Source organism: Morone saxatilis, unplaced genomic scaffold, assembly GCF_004916995.1.
Source record: "Morone saxatilis isolate NCDOM2014 unplaced genomic scaffold, NCSU_SB_2.0 Contig4, whole genome shotgun sequence".
NCBI classification, from domain to species: Eukaryota; Metazoa; Chordata; class Actinopteri; family Moronidae; genus Morone; species Morone saxatilis.
The window spans coordinates 13078538-13096141 of NW_023339984.1; the positions used below are offsets into that span (position 1 = coordinate 13078538).

At 39.4% G+C, this 17604-nt stretch overlaps 1 protein-coding gene across 2 annotated transcripts in view; it reads right to left on the minus strand.

Moving 5' to 3' along the window:
• LOC118338080 (phosphofurin acidic cluster sorting protein 1-like) overlaps positions 1–17604 on the minus strand; it is a 56208-nt gene that overhangs the window by 12767 nt on the left and 25837 nt on the right. For both annotated transcript variants that reach the window (XM_035675256.1, XM_035675255.1), the window contains exons 2-8: positions 14471–14558; positions 13189–13278; positions 11649–11774; positions 6490–6634; positions 6314–6405; positions 4441–4518; positions 1718–1777 (exon numbers count right to left, since the gene is read on the minus strand). In XM_035675256.1, the coding sequence (XP_035531149.1) occupies positions 1718–1777; positions 4441–4518; positions 6314–6405; positions 6490–6634; positions 11649–11774; positions 13189–13278; positions 14471–14558 (679 nt within the window). The remainder of the gene's footprint in view (positions 1–1717; positions 1778–4440; positions 4519–6313; positions 6406–6489; positions 6635–11648; positions 11775–13188; positions 13279–14470; positions 14559–17604) is intronic.

Sequence of the window (17604 nt, forward strand, 5' to 3'; positions counted from 1 at the left end):
ACACACACACACACACGTTTCTATAAAAAAGCGTCTCCTTAGCAGTAATGACTTCCCATACAGAGGAGAGATTTGTTGATCTCAACAGTAATAACAAACACAGCTTGCTGCCAGTTTGTTTCACAAGGCTTTGCCAGTCTGAGAATTTACACACGGTGAAAAGTAAAAGTGAAAGAAGTGACCTGTTAAACATCAACTCGGGCAGGATTCTCATGTGACATAAAAATGTGGATTGTCAGCACCAAGAATGATCCAGTATATCAGATTGGTGAATTACTAAGAAACACCTCTAAAAGGTAGTAGTTGGATTAGTAGTAACTGTAACTTTAATATGCATTTATGTTTATTTTAAGCGTAAGTTTGTGTATCTCTGCTAATATAACATAGTATATTTTAGGAATTTTGAGGCACGATTTAAATACTGACATCTGGGAACATGGCAGCAGCATCGCTATCAAGTTGAATCAGATGATCTAAACCTCTTTACTGGGAGATGAAACTGAAAAGGGAGCACACCCGAAATGTCGGTAATAACCCCCCTTTCCACAAGAAAACTACACAAAGTAATACCAAGTTGGCTCTGGAGGATGTCTGTAAACTGACAGCCTGTTTGGGTAATAACTTCTTCTCATTTCTATTTTAAAAAGTAGGATTAGCTGAGGGTTTCATTAAAATGCGTATGATCATCTGCTTGTGTTTCTTTCCAAATTATTTGAAGCAGCATCACCGTGTTCCCAAATCTCAGCAATTAACTTGGTGAACACAATGTGAGCATTGTTGTAATAAACTGGAATTATCCATCTAACAAGGTCAATATTGGCACCAAAAGTAATCCCATGGATTCAATACATCACCAAATAACAGTTAAAAGAAATACTGGTAACGGTTATCATAACAGAGGCTGTAATCTCAGCAAAACTGCTTCCAAAAATGTGGAAAGTAATAATAATAGTATCATAAGCAGTACTTATGATCACCAGTACTTATCATCATAAAGGCACAAGCTCATCAGCATGTAAGAAATAGCATAAAAAAATCTATATACATTTTTATAGACTTTTACATATATAAAAAATTTATCTTATCTTTGAATTTGTGTATTTTGGCAAGTGAGGATCGGTTATTTTAATAGCAGGCAGATAAGATATAAAACAGATGTGAAAGGAGAACAAAAGAAAAAAATACAGAATTAATAAATCCAACATTATTTTGCAAAATAGAAAGAAAATAAACACGTAGTGCCCATGTAGCGCCACAGCAGCACACAAACACACTATATATTTAGACAAAAATGTGGGTTAAAAAAGACAAACAGAAGCAAAGCAACCACACAAACACCACCGTGTTCAGACAAGCGAAACACACACATAAACATACACACAGACAGACAGCGAGATCAAACACACACATTTTGGTGGAATCAGTCCAGAAGCACATAAACGCATTAAACACAGACACATTTCTGTTTCTATTTTAATCGACAATGTTTAGTGTTTCTTTGAGCTGCCAGCTGAATCTCAGTTGTTCTGCCACATTTCTCCCACACACACCCCTCTGTGTCTTCAAAGCCAACACTAAAATACACGTCGACTTCAGCAAAATACACACCCTGAGCCTCGCACATGAAGTGGAAGTGTTGCTGTGTGATATAAGTGATATCAGAAGGGCAGAAGCCACGAGACGCTGGGGGGAGAAAAAGTGAGAAAACAGCACCCACCTCATCGGTGACTTTAAACCTTTTCAGCAAGGCGACGAACTTCTGCTTGATGTTGGGTTGCTGCGGAGAAAGAAAATGGGGAAAAAGAAAGAGGCGCTCAGGAGATGGATGTTCACATCTGTGTGAGGGAAAAAGGGATGTATGGTGCAGAGAGAGATGACAGGAGCAGGATATAACGGTAATTTCTGAGCTCTCTTTTCACGCTTGGTGAATCAAAACAACAGCAGTTAATGGATACAGCACCAGGACATATTTCTGTACGTCACATAAAGCCAAAGTGTTATCTATGCAGATGTTTCTGTGCAGGCTCGGGTGTGACTTAAACTGGAATATGGGAGAGGAGAGTGTGAGTGTTTTTGAGGTTATCAAGTTAACACCTCCCGTCGCAGATGTTCGCCTGAATAAGTACAAAGGGTTGTTTATTTATTTAACAAGCGGGCTTATTTGAAATTGAAGATAAGGTACATGTAAAGTTTATTAAGGGTGACTCAGCAGCTCAGGTTTTTTTTATTCAAATAGTCTTTGACTTGAAAATATGACTGTTAGCTGGACTGTAACTTTCTATATAAGTCAATGGATCTTCAACTGCATAAATTATTTTTGGCTCACACCTTTCCAGACAAAAGTTTGTCTTTAAACCTGCAAAAACTGATTTTCAGGCCACTTAGCAACAAGTTGTGACATTGACCTATTAAAGCTGATATGGAGAAGCAACATTGGCATTCATTTAGATAAATGTTTCTGGCAACTTGACAGTTATTCCAAAGTTCACTCTCTTTTAGCTCCGTTTATGGTCTCTACCAACTCCTGAAGGCTGATGAAGACCCGGCGGTTTCATGCAGGGACAGGAGAGGAATGCAAAGGGAGGAAGAGGAGCAATGTAACTGGAAGTTGGAAGTTATTTATTTTGTGTTTTGAACAACGACTTTTGTGTGACGTTATACTGTGTTCAACTAAATGTTCAGTCTCCTTTGCTGGTTGTTCCCACACATTCAGAATCATTACCGCTTTTTTTCTTTGTCATTAAACAGGCGGCTGTTCAAATATATATGTAAATAATTAAATGTATGTCATAAACTTGCCACTGACTAGTTGACTATTGGCTTTATCTAACGACTATGACATTACTGCCAGCGCAGCATTATGATTAGATGACTGGCATGCTTGCAGATGTAGCCGATGAAAGTGACCTTTACTAATTTTCCTGCCAGAGAAAAAGTTGTGGGGATCCTGATCGTTGGTGACAGAATGAAACATGAATTAGTTGATACTTTATAATTGGACATCACCCTTTCTCTGCAGGAAAATGCGCATAAGTATGTGGGCAGACGCATGTAGAGTGTAGATAATAATCAGCAGTTTAAGAGGGACTCTGGTGTATAAACAGCAGCTTATTTCTCCTCAGTTTCTCTGCTTACTTTCTATTAGCTGAAGCATTTCACTGTAAACTGTGATGAACAGCATCTTGTTATAGAAGGAAACCCACCAACCTAGTTTGGGCAGAAACATTTAAACAATAATGCTCCTTTTGAACAATCTGAGTGTTTTTTGGTCACAATCAGCTTTGAGCAAAGCTTTCATCAGCAACATAAGTGGACGTCTGAGTGGCTGCAGAGAGCTGTAGTGTTTTGGAGGTTGTGTCCCCGTTTGCTGCTAGAAAGTGGAGAGGGTCGACTTCATGCTGGACTCTGGGGATGTAAATGTTTCTCTCTCACTATATATATGTGTGAGTGTGTGTGTTTGTCAAGTGCAGTACAGGGCAGAGGGTCTGTTGTAATCGCTTTTGAGTGTGTATTTATGTTCAACATGTGTTTTCTCCCACTGCAGCAGTGCAGAAATTATGGTTATTTTGTGTGTATGTTTGTATGTATGTTTACACAGTCACATTGTGGGGACTCCCCTTACATAAGCGAACAGAACGCAAGTCCCTATAACATAAATCATTACATTTTAGGTTCAAGACTTGCCTATAAGGCTATGATAAGGTTTTGGGTTAAGCAAGTAGTAGTTATGATTAGAGATAGGGTAAGTCAATGTAATGTCCTCTGAAGTGATGGAAACACGACTGTGTGTGTGTGCATGTGTTGTCCACAGGCGGTGGTGTTAGGGAGCAGCAGTGACAGTCTCATGGAGACCTCCACAGGAGCGCTCCATTAATGACCTGCTGAGCCAAACTCCTGCTGCTACACACACACACACACACACACAAACAATATAAATACACTGCTTTCTTTTGGTCTGTAATTGAAGGTCCATTATAATTTTCAGGGTTGCCGACAATTTTGTATTAATCTATGTTCCTGCTGAGTGTTTGCGTATATATGTACATATATATGTGTGTGTGCGAAGTAGTGGTTAGTGTTATTGCAGATGCTAATGTTTTCCTCCAGGAAAATTGGCCTGAATTGCATGTGTCGAGAATGAAAAGGAGAAAATGGATTTATAGAAAAACCAACAACAGGGGAGGAAGGGAAGCAGAGAGAGAGAGAGGGAGAGGAGCAAATACAGAGGGGAGAGAGAGAGACAGGGGAGGTTGAATGAGGTGAGGCAGGAGGCACATGAGGGGGAGTCCAGTCGAATTAAATTTATTTTAAAGGGCTTTTACACGAAGGAGGTTTGCAGCAAATTGCTTTGCAGACAAAACAAACAGGTAGGGATAGAAAAGCCAGAGAGGGAGGGAGGGGGAGGATACATGGATAAGGTGAGAGCGGTGTTTTTCTTACTCTGGTGATGGCGGCATTGGAGGGGAGCTTACGCCTCGGCTTCTTCTTCCTCACCTCCTCTTCTTCGTCGTATAGATACTGAGACAGAGGAAGAGGAGGGAAACGCAGGGAGAGAAAAAGTGGTAGACCGGTAAAGGAGAGGAGAGGAGAAGAGAAAGAACCAGCCGTTTCAATTACTGTAATACTGTACTGATTAATTCTGGATTACTACAACTTGAGTTTTAAAGGAAAAGCTGATGATACTGTATGTTTCTCATTGTAAACAAATCCCATTAAAAAGACCAAAAACAACAATGAATTAATCCTACTAGCGAATAGAGTCTGTGAACTTCCATTGTTGTTAAAAACACATCACATTGTTGCACTTGGTAACATGGGCACTTCCAGTACACTGTCTGGGTTCTGTAGATAAGCTCAAGGGCAAATCTGTATTCATCCACAGATTAAAATAGTCCCCAAAAATCCACTATTTACTCTTGTTTGAGTAAACATTTGATAAAAACTACAGTTCCCTCACTGTTTGAAGAATGAGCCATTTTTAAAAAAATGAAACTACATGTTTGTGAGCCATTTTTACATCTTTAGTAGAGACCAGGCGCCACAGACATGTTAGGGAAGTCTTCGTTGACAAAAATATAGAACACCACCAGCAGTATCTTATAATTTCCAAATTTTGGTCGCTGTTTTTATTGGTTATGATGAAATTGTACTCAAAGTATTGCAGAGATTTTGGATAATGGTTTGACAACTAAGTGAAACAGGGCAAGAAATAAAACCTGTAAGATTGTCTGACCTCCCATGCTTCGGGACCTAACGTCTAACTTCTTTTTAGTGATGTTGCTGTTGTCCCAGATCAACTGACCTGATGACAATATTATTATTACAGAGAGAAGTTATCACCAGACCAACAACAAAAAAAGATCCTAATTATAAACTGAAACACCAGCCGTGACCGGTTTAACTTTTTCCCCTTTATTCTGTCTCGTCTCACTGCTCCAGTCCTGCATTAGCTTCCCTCACCCCCGCACCACCTCCTCCCCCCCTCCTCCTCTCCCACCCCACAGCTTCCCTCCATCCCTCCTTTCAGTCTTTTCAATCGGCTTCCAAAGCCTTGTTGCTCCCTTCTTATCTCTCTCCGCTGTCTGTTTGCTCCTTTCACTCTCTCCTCCAATCTCGCGCACCGATGGGCGCCGATTCCCCTCGCGTCCCCTGAGCGCAGTCACTCTATCTCTCATAAGCCAAGAATGAGAAGGTGACACAATAAAATAAATACCACAAGCTCTCTGCCTGTGCTCACGCCAGTCTGTTTGTGATCTTCTGCAACAGGAACGAATGACGATGGAAATGAGGTGGTCAAACACACTATGAATAAGGAAAACTTATTTACATTTCCTAAAGACGATCTGTACTTATTTTACATATAAATGGTGAAAATATTTGCCCAGAATGTCAGCATGTAGAAAAGCAGTTAGGAAGTCTTATTTTTACCACCAACCCTGTCACAGTGGATATAAATTGTAAAAAAGTTGCAGTAAAATGGTAATAAATATGAACATTAATGGGAATTGTGTGTATTAAAAATTGAAAAATATCTTAATGTTATACATTTTATACCGTATAAAGCTTTAATAACTTAGAAGCCAGAAAAGGCCTTATTCATTTATGGCATCTTAAAAAAAAAAACTTAATATTTAAGCAAAACACTACTGTTTAGAACTGCAGAGCACTCTCTCTTAAGCTGACATATTAACAACAAATGTGAACAATGACATTGTTTACACTTTTTCCTAAGCTGACAAATTGACTTACGAAAGGTAAGAGTAACCATGAGAAGAATTAGCTGCTAAAATAATAATCTGTTATCCAAACACACCTGTCCATGAATGGGGTCGTCGCTGCCTTCCTGTTCTGATGAGTAGCTCTCTTCCTCCTCTTCAGAGTAGTTGTCAATGTCTGGAGAGCGATCTGGAGAGACAGAGGACATATGAAGAATTGGGACATATTGAAAGAAAAGGAGAACAGACAGATGTGGTGAGACGATGTGCTCACCAGACATCTTTGCTTTGGGTCCCTCGTGGTCGATGGGCTGGCTGGACAGCGAGTAGACTCGGATCTCAGCGACGGGCACCGAGGCGTCCTTCAGCTGGCTGTGGAGCCCCAGGACCTGGGCCCCCTCGCTGGGGTGCTGCATCACCTGGACATAGAAAAAAACACAGATGAGAGTCAGATGACATTAGAGTGAGGTGCATTAAATTTGTGGTTTTCCAACTGTTTTGTCCAGACAGCCTACAACCTTTACAAAAAAGTATGTAATATGCAACCTTTAAAACCTTTAAAGAAATCATATTTACGGTGTCTATTATATTTTCTATTTCTTTCTTGACATTTCCAGTACTTTCTTTTTCTTTTTCTTTTCTCTTCTCTTACTATGTTTATTGTTGAAAATACCAAAGCAAATTCCATGTTTGTGAATACTTACTTGACAATAAATACTAATGATTCTGATTAAATTTAATTCAGATTTCCCCCCTTATCTCTGAACATGCGGTTTTATTTAAATCCTGATATGCTCCATAAAGCAACTGCTTTCTTAGATGCATCTGAATGCTAAAATAGTGGAATGCAAATGGGAACAAGGCAATTACTGAGGGAAAGAAAGTCAGATGAAAAAACGTCAGATCAAATATTCAGGAAAAAGAGACTTATTTAAATCGTGGTCCTCATATACCCAAAGCAGGGATAAACCCTCAATGTGATTTAAATAAGAGGAAGAGGAGAAAGAGGAAGAGACAGACGAGAGAGACTCAAATAAAAGGCTCTGTAGACAGACAGACAGGTTAGACAGCAGTGAGCAAAGAAATGAGGACAGACAGGAAGCAGATGTTGAGAGGAGGATGGTAATGGAACAAGGAGAAAAAAGGAGGCTGAAGAAGATAAACTAAAATAGCAGTATGGGATTAACAAAACCAGAGACGGTCACAGACGACGACAGAGAAGAAATGAACGTGAATGAATGTGAATGAATGTGAGGCGGCAGAAATAATTTCTCTCTGCAGCAAACAGCAGCATCACGTCTCCTGTCTGTGTGTGTGTGTGTGTTTGTGCATCTAACTGAGTGACATCCAGACTCTCTCAGCAGTCTGGTCACACTCAGAGAGCTAATGAAGTCTGAGCAGCTTATTATGGAGACAGCCCTAACCACACATTAAAGAGAGACGTTACTGCTGTACATCCTTCCACTTGGATGAGGTTCAGCTAACCTGCCTCAAAGGCTGTCGGTAGCTTTCCTGGCAGCAGCTAATTTGATCAATTTTCCAGTCAGAAAGACAATTATGCAAATCTGGCAAGGCAAACATCACGATGCAATATACATATTTAATGAGAAACACTGGTGTAATTTAACTTTTTTTTTCTCCCCTGTCACCAATTTTCACCATGAAGAGTCTAAATCCACTGATGGATGTACTGCGGGTTCATCTTCTAAAACGCTGCCACTGCTTTTTAAAATGCATTAAAAAAAGAGCTCACTGCCTTGACTAATGTCATGTATTCATGCTGCAACAACATGTAGGGAATTCTTTCTAAAACATACTTTTACCATGCAAATAATTACAGTTTTTAAGTGTGACTATTTTAATTTTCCATTACTACTCAGCATTATGTGCTCTGGGCAGCCCTGAGGAAGCAAGAGGAAATTTAAAGCAGAGTGAAGTTATGCAAATATTAGTTGAATGGGAAAAAAAAGTCAAAGATTACATGATGTTGCATAATTAAGTGATGTTAGGGCAGAAAAATGCAATTGCTTACAACGACTCTGAAAGACTCTTATGGGTACTGCAAAAAAAACAAAAAACTCTGCAACTTTGTCAAGCCTCAGCAAAATGAAAGATGGATTCTTGATCTTGGCCATTTCTCAGCATCATAAAAGAACATTTGCAATAAATGAAAAAACCTTTATGTTTTTATGTAATCGCGCTTACATTTATCTTCTAAAAATGTTTTATTTGGTGGTGACATAATAACAGATAACAGCTGACACTTTCAAAGTGATGTGTGAAGACATATGTGCGAAGTTTGCACCCTATTTTTCTTTAAAGTGAGACTATGTAACTTCATATAAATAACACTATCTGTCTATCACAAATACAAGTTGAATTAAATCATATGCAATAAAACCCAAATAAAACACACCCTTGTTCAATTCAAGGAAAGGTTTGCTGCTACAGTCTTATTTGGTCTAGTATGAGATTAAGAGGGCTAATCACCTTCAGCTTTCAACTTTAGTGTTGCTGACTGTTGCTAATGTTAGCAAACTTTAGAAAGATGCTGTGTAACTGGCCTTGGCTTCATGCATTTAAGATTGATTTAGAAGCAATGCAAGGGGTTAACTAAAGTCCTGCTGTAGACACATACAGTGTAGGATTTAATAATTAATAATTCAACAATATCCCTCTGGATAAATAAAGGGCACCACACATACTTACAGAACTGGAGTTACATCCAGGTCACATGTAATGCTATTTCGCCATGTCTCAATACTGAATAGGAGACTACTGCTGTGCATTCGCCATGTTTACATTCATTTATTCATCCAGAGCAATGAGCAGGAGGTCTGCAGTGCAATGTTTTTTGCAAGATGTGCATTACTGAACAGGAGATAACATCAGTCTTCAGTTTCCTTTGAGCTGTTTACAGTCAACAATCTGCACCAACATCACAAACTTGTAAGACAAAAGACAAGCAGCCAATCGCAGTTCTAGCACCACGCAATGTATTTGTCGCTATCATAGGATCAACATGGAGTTACACGATAGAATGTCACAGATAATACACGATGATGTCTTTCAAGCAACTGACTCAAGAGAATCATGGGAAATTAGGGCAACTTCAATGTGAGATTGCAACAACATGTGGTCGTGCTTTACAATGTTTTCATTTGGAAGAATCTGTACTCAGAAGCTCAAATTTATAAGCAAAGCATTTTTGAATTTCTGAACAGGTTCAACAGTTCATCCTCACAATACCTGCTGGGTCAGTGGAAACTACCTGTCACATTACAGAATCACAATGCCATCAGAATGACATTTCGGATAAGAACGTATGAACCGAAAACCTGAGTGCGTCCCCCTATAGCATATTATTTTTCTGACATACACACAGAATAGACCAGCAGAGCTCATTCTGCAGAAACCTTTACTGTGACCGTGAAGGAAATTAGTTTGAACCTGTCATGCGTATGAGTTTGCATTTGTGTCCTTTGCCCTCTGTAAAGCAGTTTGCAGCAGAACCTGTCGGCTGAAAGAGCTTCATGAATAAAATTTGACTTTATATTGCCTTAGACAGCCAGTAGGCATCACAAAGACTGAACCAACAGAATATTTTAGATTTAAAAAAGAGCTGGCAGTTTGGCTTAAAGTTCACAAGAATATGTTTTTATTCATCTACTATATCAGCTTCTTTTAATGTTATATTTGGTTTATTCGCACCTGATAAAAGACTAAGCTAACTGTCTAGAGTGTAAACATCCTGGAGATCAAACCTACCCCTTGATTAGATCTGTATTTATGTCCTTTTCTCTTCATAAAGTCTTTTGTGGTGAGCCAGTTTGTTCAAGGTGTTTTACACTGTAAATATTTCTAACTTCTCGTACAGACAAAGCCAATGAAAAGCCACCAGGCGTTCGTTAAGTACAAAGAACATCCACATGTGCACATGCACACAAACACACACAAGAACAGACACACAACATTAATCACAGCCATTTTATAAAGGTTTCATATTGTGAGAGACGGAGAATGCGTGGAGCTTTTGGCAGAAGAGGCTCGAATTTAATTGGGAATCTGATTTATGGCGACATTTATGGTGGCTGAGAAAAGAGCGCTGGGCCAAAGATCAAAATCCGGGTTGGATTTGAAAGTGTACTTGCTTGAATTGAGTTAAGATGAAAGTTAAATGAAGGTTAGCAGTAAGTAGTCTGCATGAGAGAAGACCATTTCCTTTAATCTGGTTGACATTAGGTTAAAAATCACTTTGCAATTACACTTAGCAAAACAAAGTTAAACTGAGAATGGGCTGGAGCAGAAGGCAGAGGCTGCATGTTTACGGAAATGAGCCTGTGACCGGTAGTTTGTTGGGTCAACAGCTCAGATCAGCTGGGACATTTGTCTGGCTGAAGAGGGTGAGACTCCGCTGACTCAACAACTCACAGCTGACGTGCCCTCAAACATGGAGCTCAACCTCCATCTGCTGCTGTTGGGGGTGCTACGAGCTGAAAATACATAAAAATGCACCAAGCAGGAGCTTCAAGAGATGAATTTGTGTGCACGTATATAGCCTTTCCTCCACCTAACCTGCAACCAAATCATTCCTTCATTTGGAAAATACTGCAATTGTTCTATACTTACTGTGTATGTATAATGTGTCCAAATTAACTGTTTTTTTAGTTATTAAATACCAGGATTTTATTTTATTTTTTACAGAAGCAGATTATTTAAACCCATTTTAAACTGGAACAACTCCAAAAGATCTGTCTGCAGCTGATTATCATGTTTTACAGTAAGTTAGGTCTTGAATCAAGGACAGTTGGTTGAGTTTAGAGCTGAAACAATTATTCTGTTAATCAATTAGTAAGTCGACAGAGTAGAAATCGTCAACAACAACTGTTTATGCGAAAAAATGTCCCCATTTTCAGCTTTTCAGTTGCTACTTTTCTTAATCTTATGTGATAGTAAACTGAATATTTAAGGGTTCGAAAACAAACAATATTAAGATATCATCCTAGGTTTTTAAATCAAGAAAAAAACTGTTCAACTAATAGAAATAAAATAATCATCACTGGGCATATTGTTTTTTAAATTAAATTTACTGCACACCTGAATATATACCTAACATAATAATAAACGGAAGATCCAATATGTTACCTTTTAATAACTTTAACTGTCCCTTTTTCTCGACTTTAAAAACTCCCTTGCTGTCAAAATGCTATTAATGTCTTTTTTTGCTTAAATTTGATAAATGCTGAGCTTTAAAAAGGCATTCTGGGAAAAGCGGGGAACTTACTGAAGCAGAAATAAATGAGAAAATCTAAGGAAACCCTTCTTTAAGACACTGAACATTAAAGCCTGACAGTTTCAATAACTGGATCCTTTTACACCTCCATGTCATGTTTCAATGTTACATTTCTTAAGAGTCGAATCAAGTTTTGGTACCTCGGCCATGTTGATGAGTCCCAAGGCCAGGGTCTTGTAGCCCAGGATGGTCCGGTTCTTGTATCGCTTCCGTCGCTGCAGCATGATCTGAAGCTTGTTGGCATCCCTCTTCAGGAAGTGTGGGTACTGTAGATACAAATACACACATAAGTAAACACATGCACAGGTACACAAAAACAGCTGACGTTGGGGTGACCGACTTGCTAGACAGGTCCAGATGACAAAGCAATGACATTTGTTTCCCAGGTCATGATAATTAGGCCGATCTAACTGGCTCGTTGCACAAGCCGCTCACACACCCGCTGACCTGTCTCCGGCGTCCTGAAGTGTCGAACCACTTAGTCACATCCGAACTATGACATAACCCATCATTAAGAACCTCACCGGCTGCACTATAAATGGAACAAAACCGACTCCTGTAACAATGTTCAAAGCCATGAAATCACTCTGCTGCTCGGTTTTAATAGGCTTCCTCTCTGCAGTGCTGCTGCTGTAGAAAGTTTAATGTATAATGTATAATGTCTGGCTCACTGCACTCGGTAAGATCCAGAGAGAGAAACTCCCTGACCTTTCAGCAGCATTTAGAAACATGGAAATTGGAAAGGATAATTTAGAGCAGAAGAAACCCCACTGGGAATTACATGAACCATGCTCTACCTGAATGCACAGAGGGAGTGAATGTAAAATGCTGTGCATGAGCTGATGCATGCAGGGGTCTCATGTTTATGACATGTAGCATCTTTTGCACCTGTGCAACAAAAACAACATTTTTGTGTTTTTATAAGCAAAAACAAATTAATAGATTCAGATTTGGATCGGCGCTGTTTATGACAGATAGGGCTGCTTTACACAAAGTTGGAAAAATAAAATACCATTAGTGGGTCGAGCTAAAAATAGCTGAAGGCTGAAAAAAAAATAACATACTCTGAAAAACGGCTTTCCTTTTACCTTTTACCTGGCTGTATACGGGGGGGGCAACAAATGGTTCACCCCTACTCTCATGCAGAACAGTGAGCGGTTGTTTTAAGCCAAGCTAGTGTAGCACCATGGCTCCAGGGACGGATATGTCAGTTTGTTAATCGGGCCCAGCACGTTAGTCCAAACCGAAATATCTCAACATCTACTTAATGGATTGGAACAAAGTTATGCACAGACATTCATGGTCCCCAGAGAATGAATCGTCATAAGGTACAAATTTCATTTGACAAACACCTACAAAACTAATGATACTCTCTTTTTTTCAGTTCCTAGGCAAACAAACAGAGAATAATTCCTCATCCAATGGGATCTTCTACAAAAGAGCAGGTACACGACATCTGCTCCTGACATTTTAAACAGTTCAGCTGTAAACTTTGCATAATTTATCAGTTGTGACATTTCCACTTTCAGAGTTAAGAATTTGAGAATGCATTTTTTGATGTGGTGGAACAGCTATTCATAAGGAAGATATTAAAACAGTAAAAAAAAACTAACAAAAGAACAAAGTTTTTGTGTGTTTTTGACTGACAGGCACCTGACCCCACCAAACCTCTGTCTTTACCTGCAGGGAGAAGGTGAGCTGTAGGTCGGTCTCCGTCAGCCCCGCTGAGGACAGCAGGATCTCGTTGGAGCGCAGGATCCGCTTAGAGCCCTGAGTAGGCGACAGAAGGAGGAGAAACCGAGAAAGAAGACAAAAGAGAGAACGTCATGAGAGCAGAGAAAGAAAGCGGGGAGAGATGGAAAGATTACTGTTAGCACGCCCCAGCGAACTCCAGCAGAGTCAAAACAATGAACTCTCATCAACCGCATGCAGCGAGGGAACTGTGGGAGCAAAGGAGGTGAAGGAAAAGAGGGAGTTGAAGGAGAGGAAACTAACTGATAGGAGGGAGCAGAGGAGGAAGATTGAGCAAGTGGCAGCAACAGCATGGAAGAAGAATTAAAACAGCTTAAAGTGTATTATGTGCCAGATACAGCAGAGAATTTATTGGTTTACTTAGATAGGAAACAAGATGGAGATGGTGAGGAGAGAAAACAAGCCAAGGAGCAGAAACTGGGAGTGAAGCCACAGCATTAAAGAGGAATTTAAACATCTTAAATTGTACTATGTGTCAACAAAGAATTTGTTGGTGTTATCTTCAATTACAGACAAGATGGAGATTACAGTGAACAAATGCAAAGTGCAACACAGCAGGAGAGCTGGAGAAATAAAATAATTAGACCAAATGTGACAATACACATAGTATTTTTTGAGGTAATCCATGTAAACCTTAACAAACTTGGCAGTCAGAAAGGCGTTAATTGGCAATAAATTGAATACTGGACCAAGAAACATTAATAGAGGCTCCCTTTAAGTAGAAGGAAAAAACTAATTTAGACTGTGGAGGAGTTGCAGAAAGTACTTTGGCTGTAAACAAAGAGGAGGAAGTGTGTCGAAATCCAATAACCTGACTCGACAAAAAAATGGAAAAAAACGCTCAATTTTATTTTGTTTATTCAGCAACATTTCAACATCTACTGGGTTGGCACACTTAATGTGAAATTCAAGTCCTAATACAATTTTGCTGAATGAATGAAATAATTAAAGCTGAGCTTGAAAAACTGTTGACTAATAGGACTTAATTAAATCACATGTTACAAAGATTAATTCACTAAACATAAAAAAAAGTCTTCCCAGTCAGGTGTTGGTACTGGACTCGTAAAAGTTTGACCGAAATTATGTTTTATACTTATTGCAAGATCACAAAATAACGCAATCGCGAGAGAATCCATCGTGCCAGGTTTCAAGTAGAAGGCTGTAGTAGGATTTGTGTTTTCATTGACTGGCTGTAGAGATTTTATCCTACCTGTAGTTTGACAGCAATGACCACAGAGGTGAGGTCTTTGTCCAGCTCCTTCAGCATGATCAGCTTCTTCAGAGTCAGGTTGAACAGCCTGTGGTCAAACACAAAGACGATAGAATTAGAAGAAGAATAAATAAACTGAACTTCTTTACACTCATTAGAAATCACCTACTCAGATTTTTGCGCTCATTATTTTCCTACTTAAGCAACCCCCTGTGATGAACATTAGTTCTGCCTGGAAATTGCAAAATAGATGAGAAACTGTCAAAAAAAAGAAAGAAGAAAGCTTCCCAGTGAAATATTTGCAGCTTTTAATTCAAAGACAACCGAAACAAACATCTCAAACACAATTAATTTCTGATTGATGATGCTTAAACAAAGCTTTGCTGCGTATTATTAACTGCAAACAATATAAAAGCACTAAAGGTAAAAGTAAAGCAACTCAAAACTTTTAAACCTCTATATATTTTGCTCCATAACAGTAACTAAAATTCCAAACTGTGTAACTGAGCGGTTACGGGTTGGAAAAATCATTCTGTAAATAACGATCTCAGACTCGACTCCAAGAATAGTCATTGGTGCTCTTCTGTAAAATAAAAGAGTCGCTGCACCTTCATAAGTCACGAGTTGGAAGTGCTGGATAAGAGCAACAGCTGAAGTTAAAACGAAAAAATGCCAAACGAAGGAGAAAACTTCGATCCATTTACATGTTGCACTGTTGTATTAGACTGCGTTAGTTTTCTCTAGGCGTACCTACATGTAATAAAAACAGAATAAATGGGGCATTCTGGACACTCAGCTGTACCAAGTTGAACCAAATGTATGCATCATGTCATGGGCTCAAAACGAGCTTATAACCCTGGTAATGTGTCATCTCCTTTCAGCTTCAAATTCACTTTCTGACTCTCCAGTGGACGATCAAATGAAGCAAAAATAGAATGAAAAGTGACACATGTAGAGGCCTTTAGAGCATCTTTGTGTTTTTTTCTGATGACAAGCTGTTAAAAAAAGATTCAATTTGGCCCACGATGGGACTGAAAATGGTTTGCTATTTTTGTAAAAGTGTCCTTTTTTCAACTGAAGCCAACACTTACGTCAGCGCACACAAACACACACACAATTATACTGGATGTCTTCCATTTGAGAAACATTGAACAAACAAGAGCTCGTGTAAGCACAATTGCCAGACGTTTCCTACTGCAGCGCTTAGCATACAAAAACATCACAAAAATGCACACAAACTCACAGACAGAATCATTTTAATTGTTCAAAAACAGAGAGACATGACCAGAAGCAATCACAGAACTGAAATGGAAACAGAGAAAAGACAAAACACACACCACACCCAAACAGCAGCTGTGCAGCCAGGGGTCAGTCTGCTCAATAATTCATCTCCTGGGCTTTAGAGACAGAAAGTAAACCACTAAAATAGACCTGCTGGGGCTGCCTAGGGGGAATCAAAGAGATAGAAAGAAAACAAAGGAAAAATACAGAGATAGAGGTAGAACATTATGTTAAGAATGATATTCAAGGAAAAGGCAAAGATAGACAGGCTGACAAAGGACCAGAGAGTGAAAAGAGAATAAAAAGACAGGGAAGGGAGATAGAGGAAAAATTAAAAAAAAGGATATGTAGAGACAGCGATGAATACAGAGAGGAGGAAACAAGCAAGCAGTCAGACAATGAAGAAAGAAGAGAGAGGAAGGGAGCAGGAGACATGAAAATTGAGGGACACATCAACAGAGAGAATAGAGATCTGGGGATGACAGAGGCTGACACAATGTGTTGAGGAAGAGATTAACTGTCTGACATCGCAAAGATAAAGAAAAAAGTGTGTTTTTTTCAGGAGAGGAGAGGAAAATGCAATACTTATTTGGGGTTGAAGTTCTGACTCTTAAATATAAGAAGATTTAAAAAAAAAAAAAAGACAAACTAATAAATCAGTAACAAGTAGTTAAGAAGAAGTATAGGCCCGGAAATTAGTACAAAAACGTAAGTGAGAAAGAAATTAAGGGATATTTGGACAAATATGTTTCCAGCTGTTGCCAAAAATGATAATAACTAATAATAACCATTTTTTAACCAAGTCACTGAAGATTTGCTTCTATTCTTTGATTTATAGCATTATATTTTGAATTTGATTCAGGATCAGGTAAATTGTGGACATTCTTTGCCATATGCTCTGATTCTATAGACTTAAAATCACTTATTAATGAAGCTATGAGCTGGTTCAGACAACATACGGTGTATTCACAAATCCTTTCCTATAAACAAGCAAGTTTCCTGTAGCTGCATCTGAACTGAAAGCTATCCTGCAACTGCCGTAACAACTTTCTACCACTGCTGAAAGCCCCACCTCCACCAGTATGCTATGAATCTGTTTTTCCCAGGGGTGAGATACTATCACTCCCCAGTCCCTGCTCTGCTGCGTGTGAGGAGGTCACAGCCTAGATTATTTCACATAATAATCCTTTCCACATGATCTGGGTGAAGAGAATAGCAAAAAAGCGATCAACACAATCAATAGTCAAAACAATCACAGAAGCTCAGCATAGATCAATAGTTCAGGCAGGACATCTAGAAACAAGTGCTGATAAACACAAACACACCGACTCCTAATGCAACCTTTAATCACAACTAGAAAGATTAAAGGCAGACAGAGTGGACAGAAAAATTGCACCCCTGTTCCAAAAACACCTGTCCACCCTCCTCTCTCTCTCATCTCACCTGGGCCGTCCTCCAAATCCACCTCCACTTACTGCCTTTCATCTTTCCTTCAGCGCTCACATCCCAACACTGAAATGGACAAGTGGCCCGACTGCTGATGCAACGACTGTAACACTCAGCGACAAACACTGACAGCTTTTCTCCTCAATGCCAAGGCTTTCTGCGCAAGACCAGAGTGGCCAGGAGAGGCTAAACCTATGAATAAAAACAAATCAATGTTTTCCTCTGATAGAAAAGGCAGCTAAGTGCAGCTTCTGCTTACACCTGCTGGATCTGAGTGGAGTGAATCAAGGTGGAGAGGAGGCAGAAGAGGCCGGTTGCCAGGGGTCGATTTGGGACGGGGCTGAAGCACCTGAGGTAAGCCATTAGCGAGGAAAGAGGGATTGGGGGGGTGGGGGGGGGATGGGATG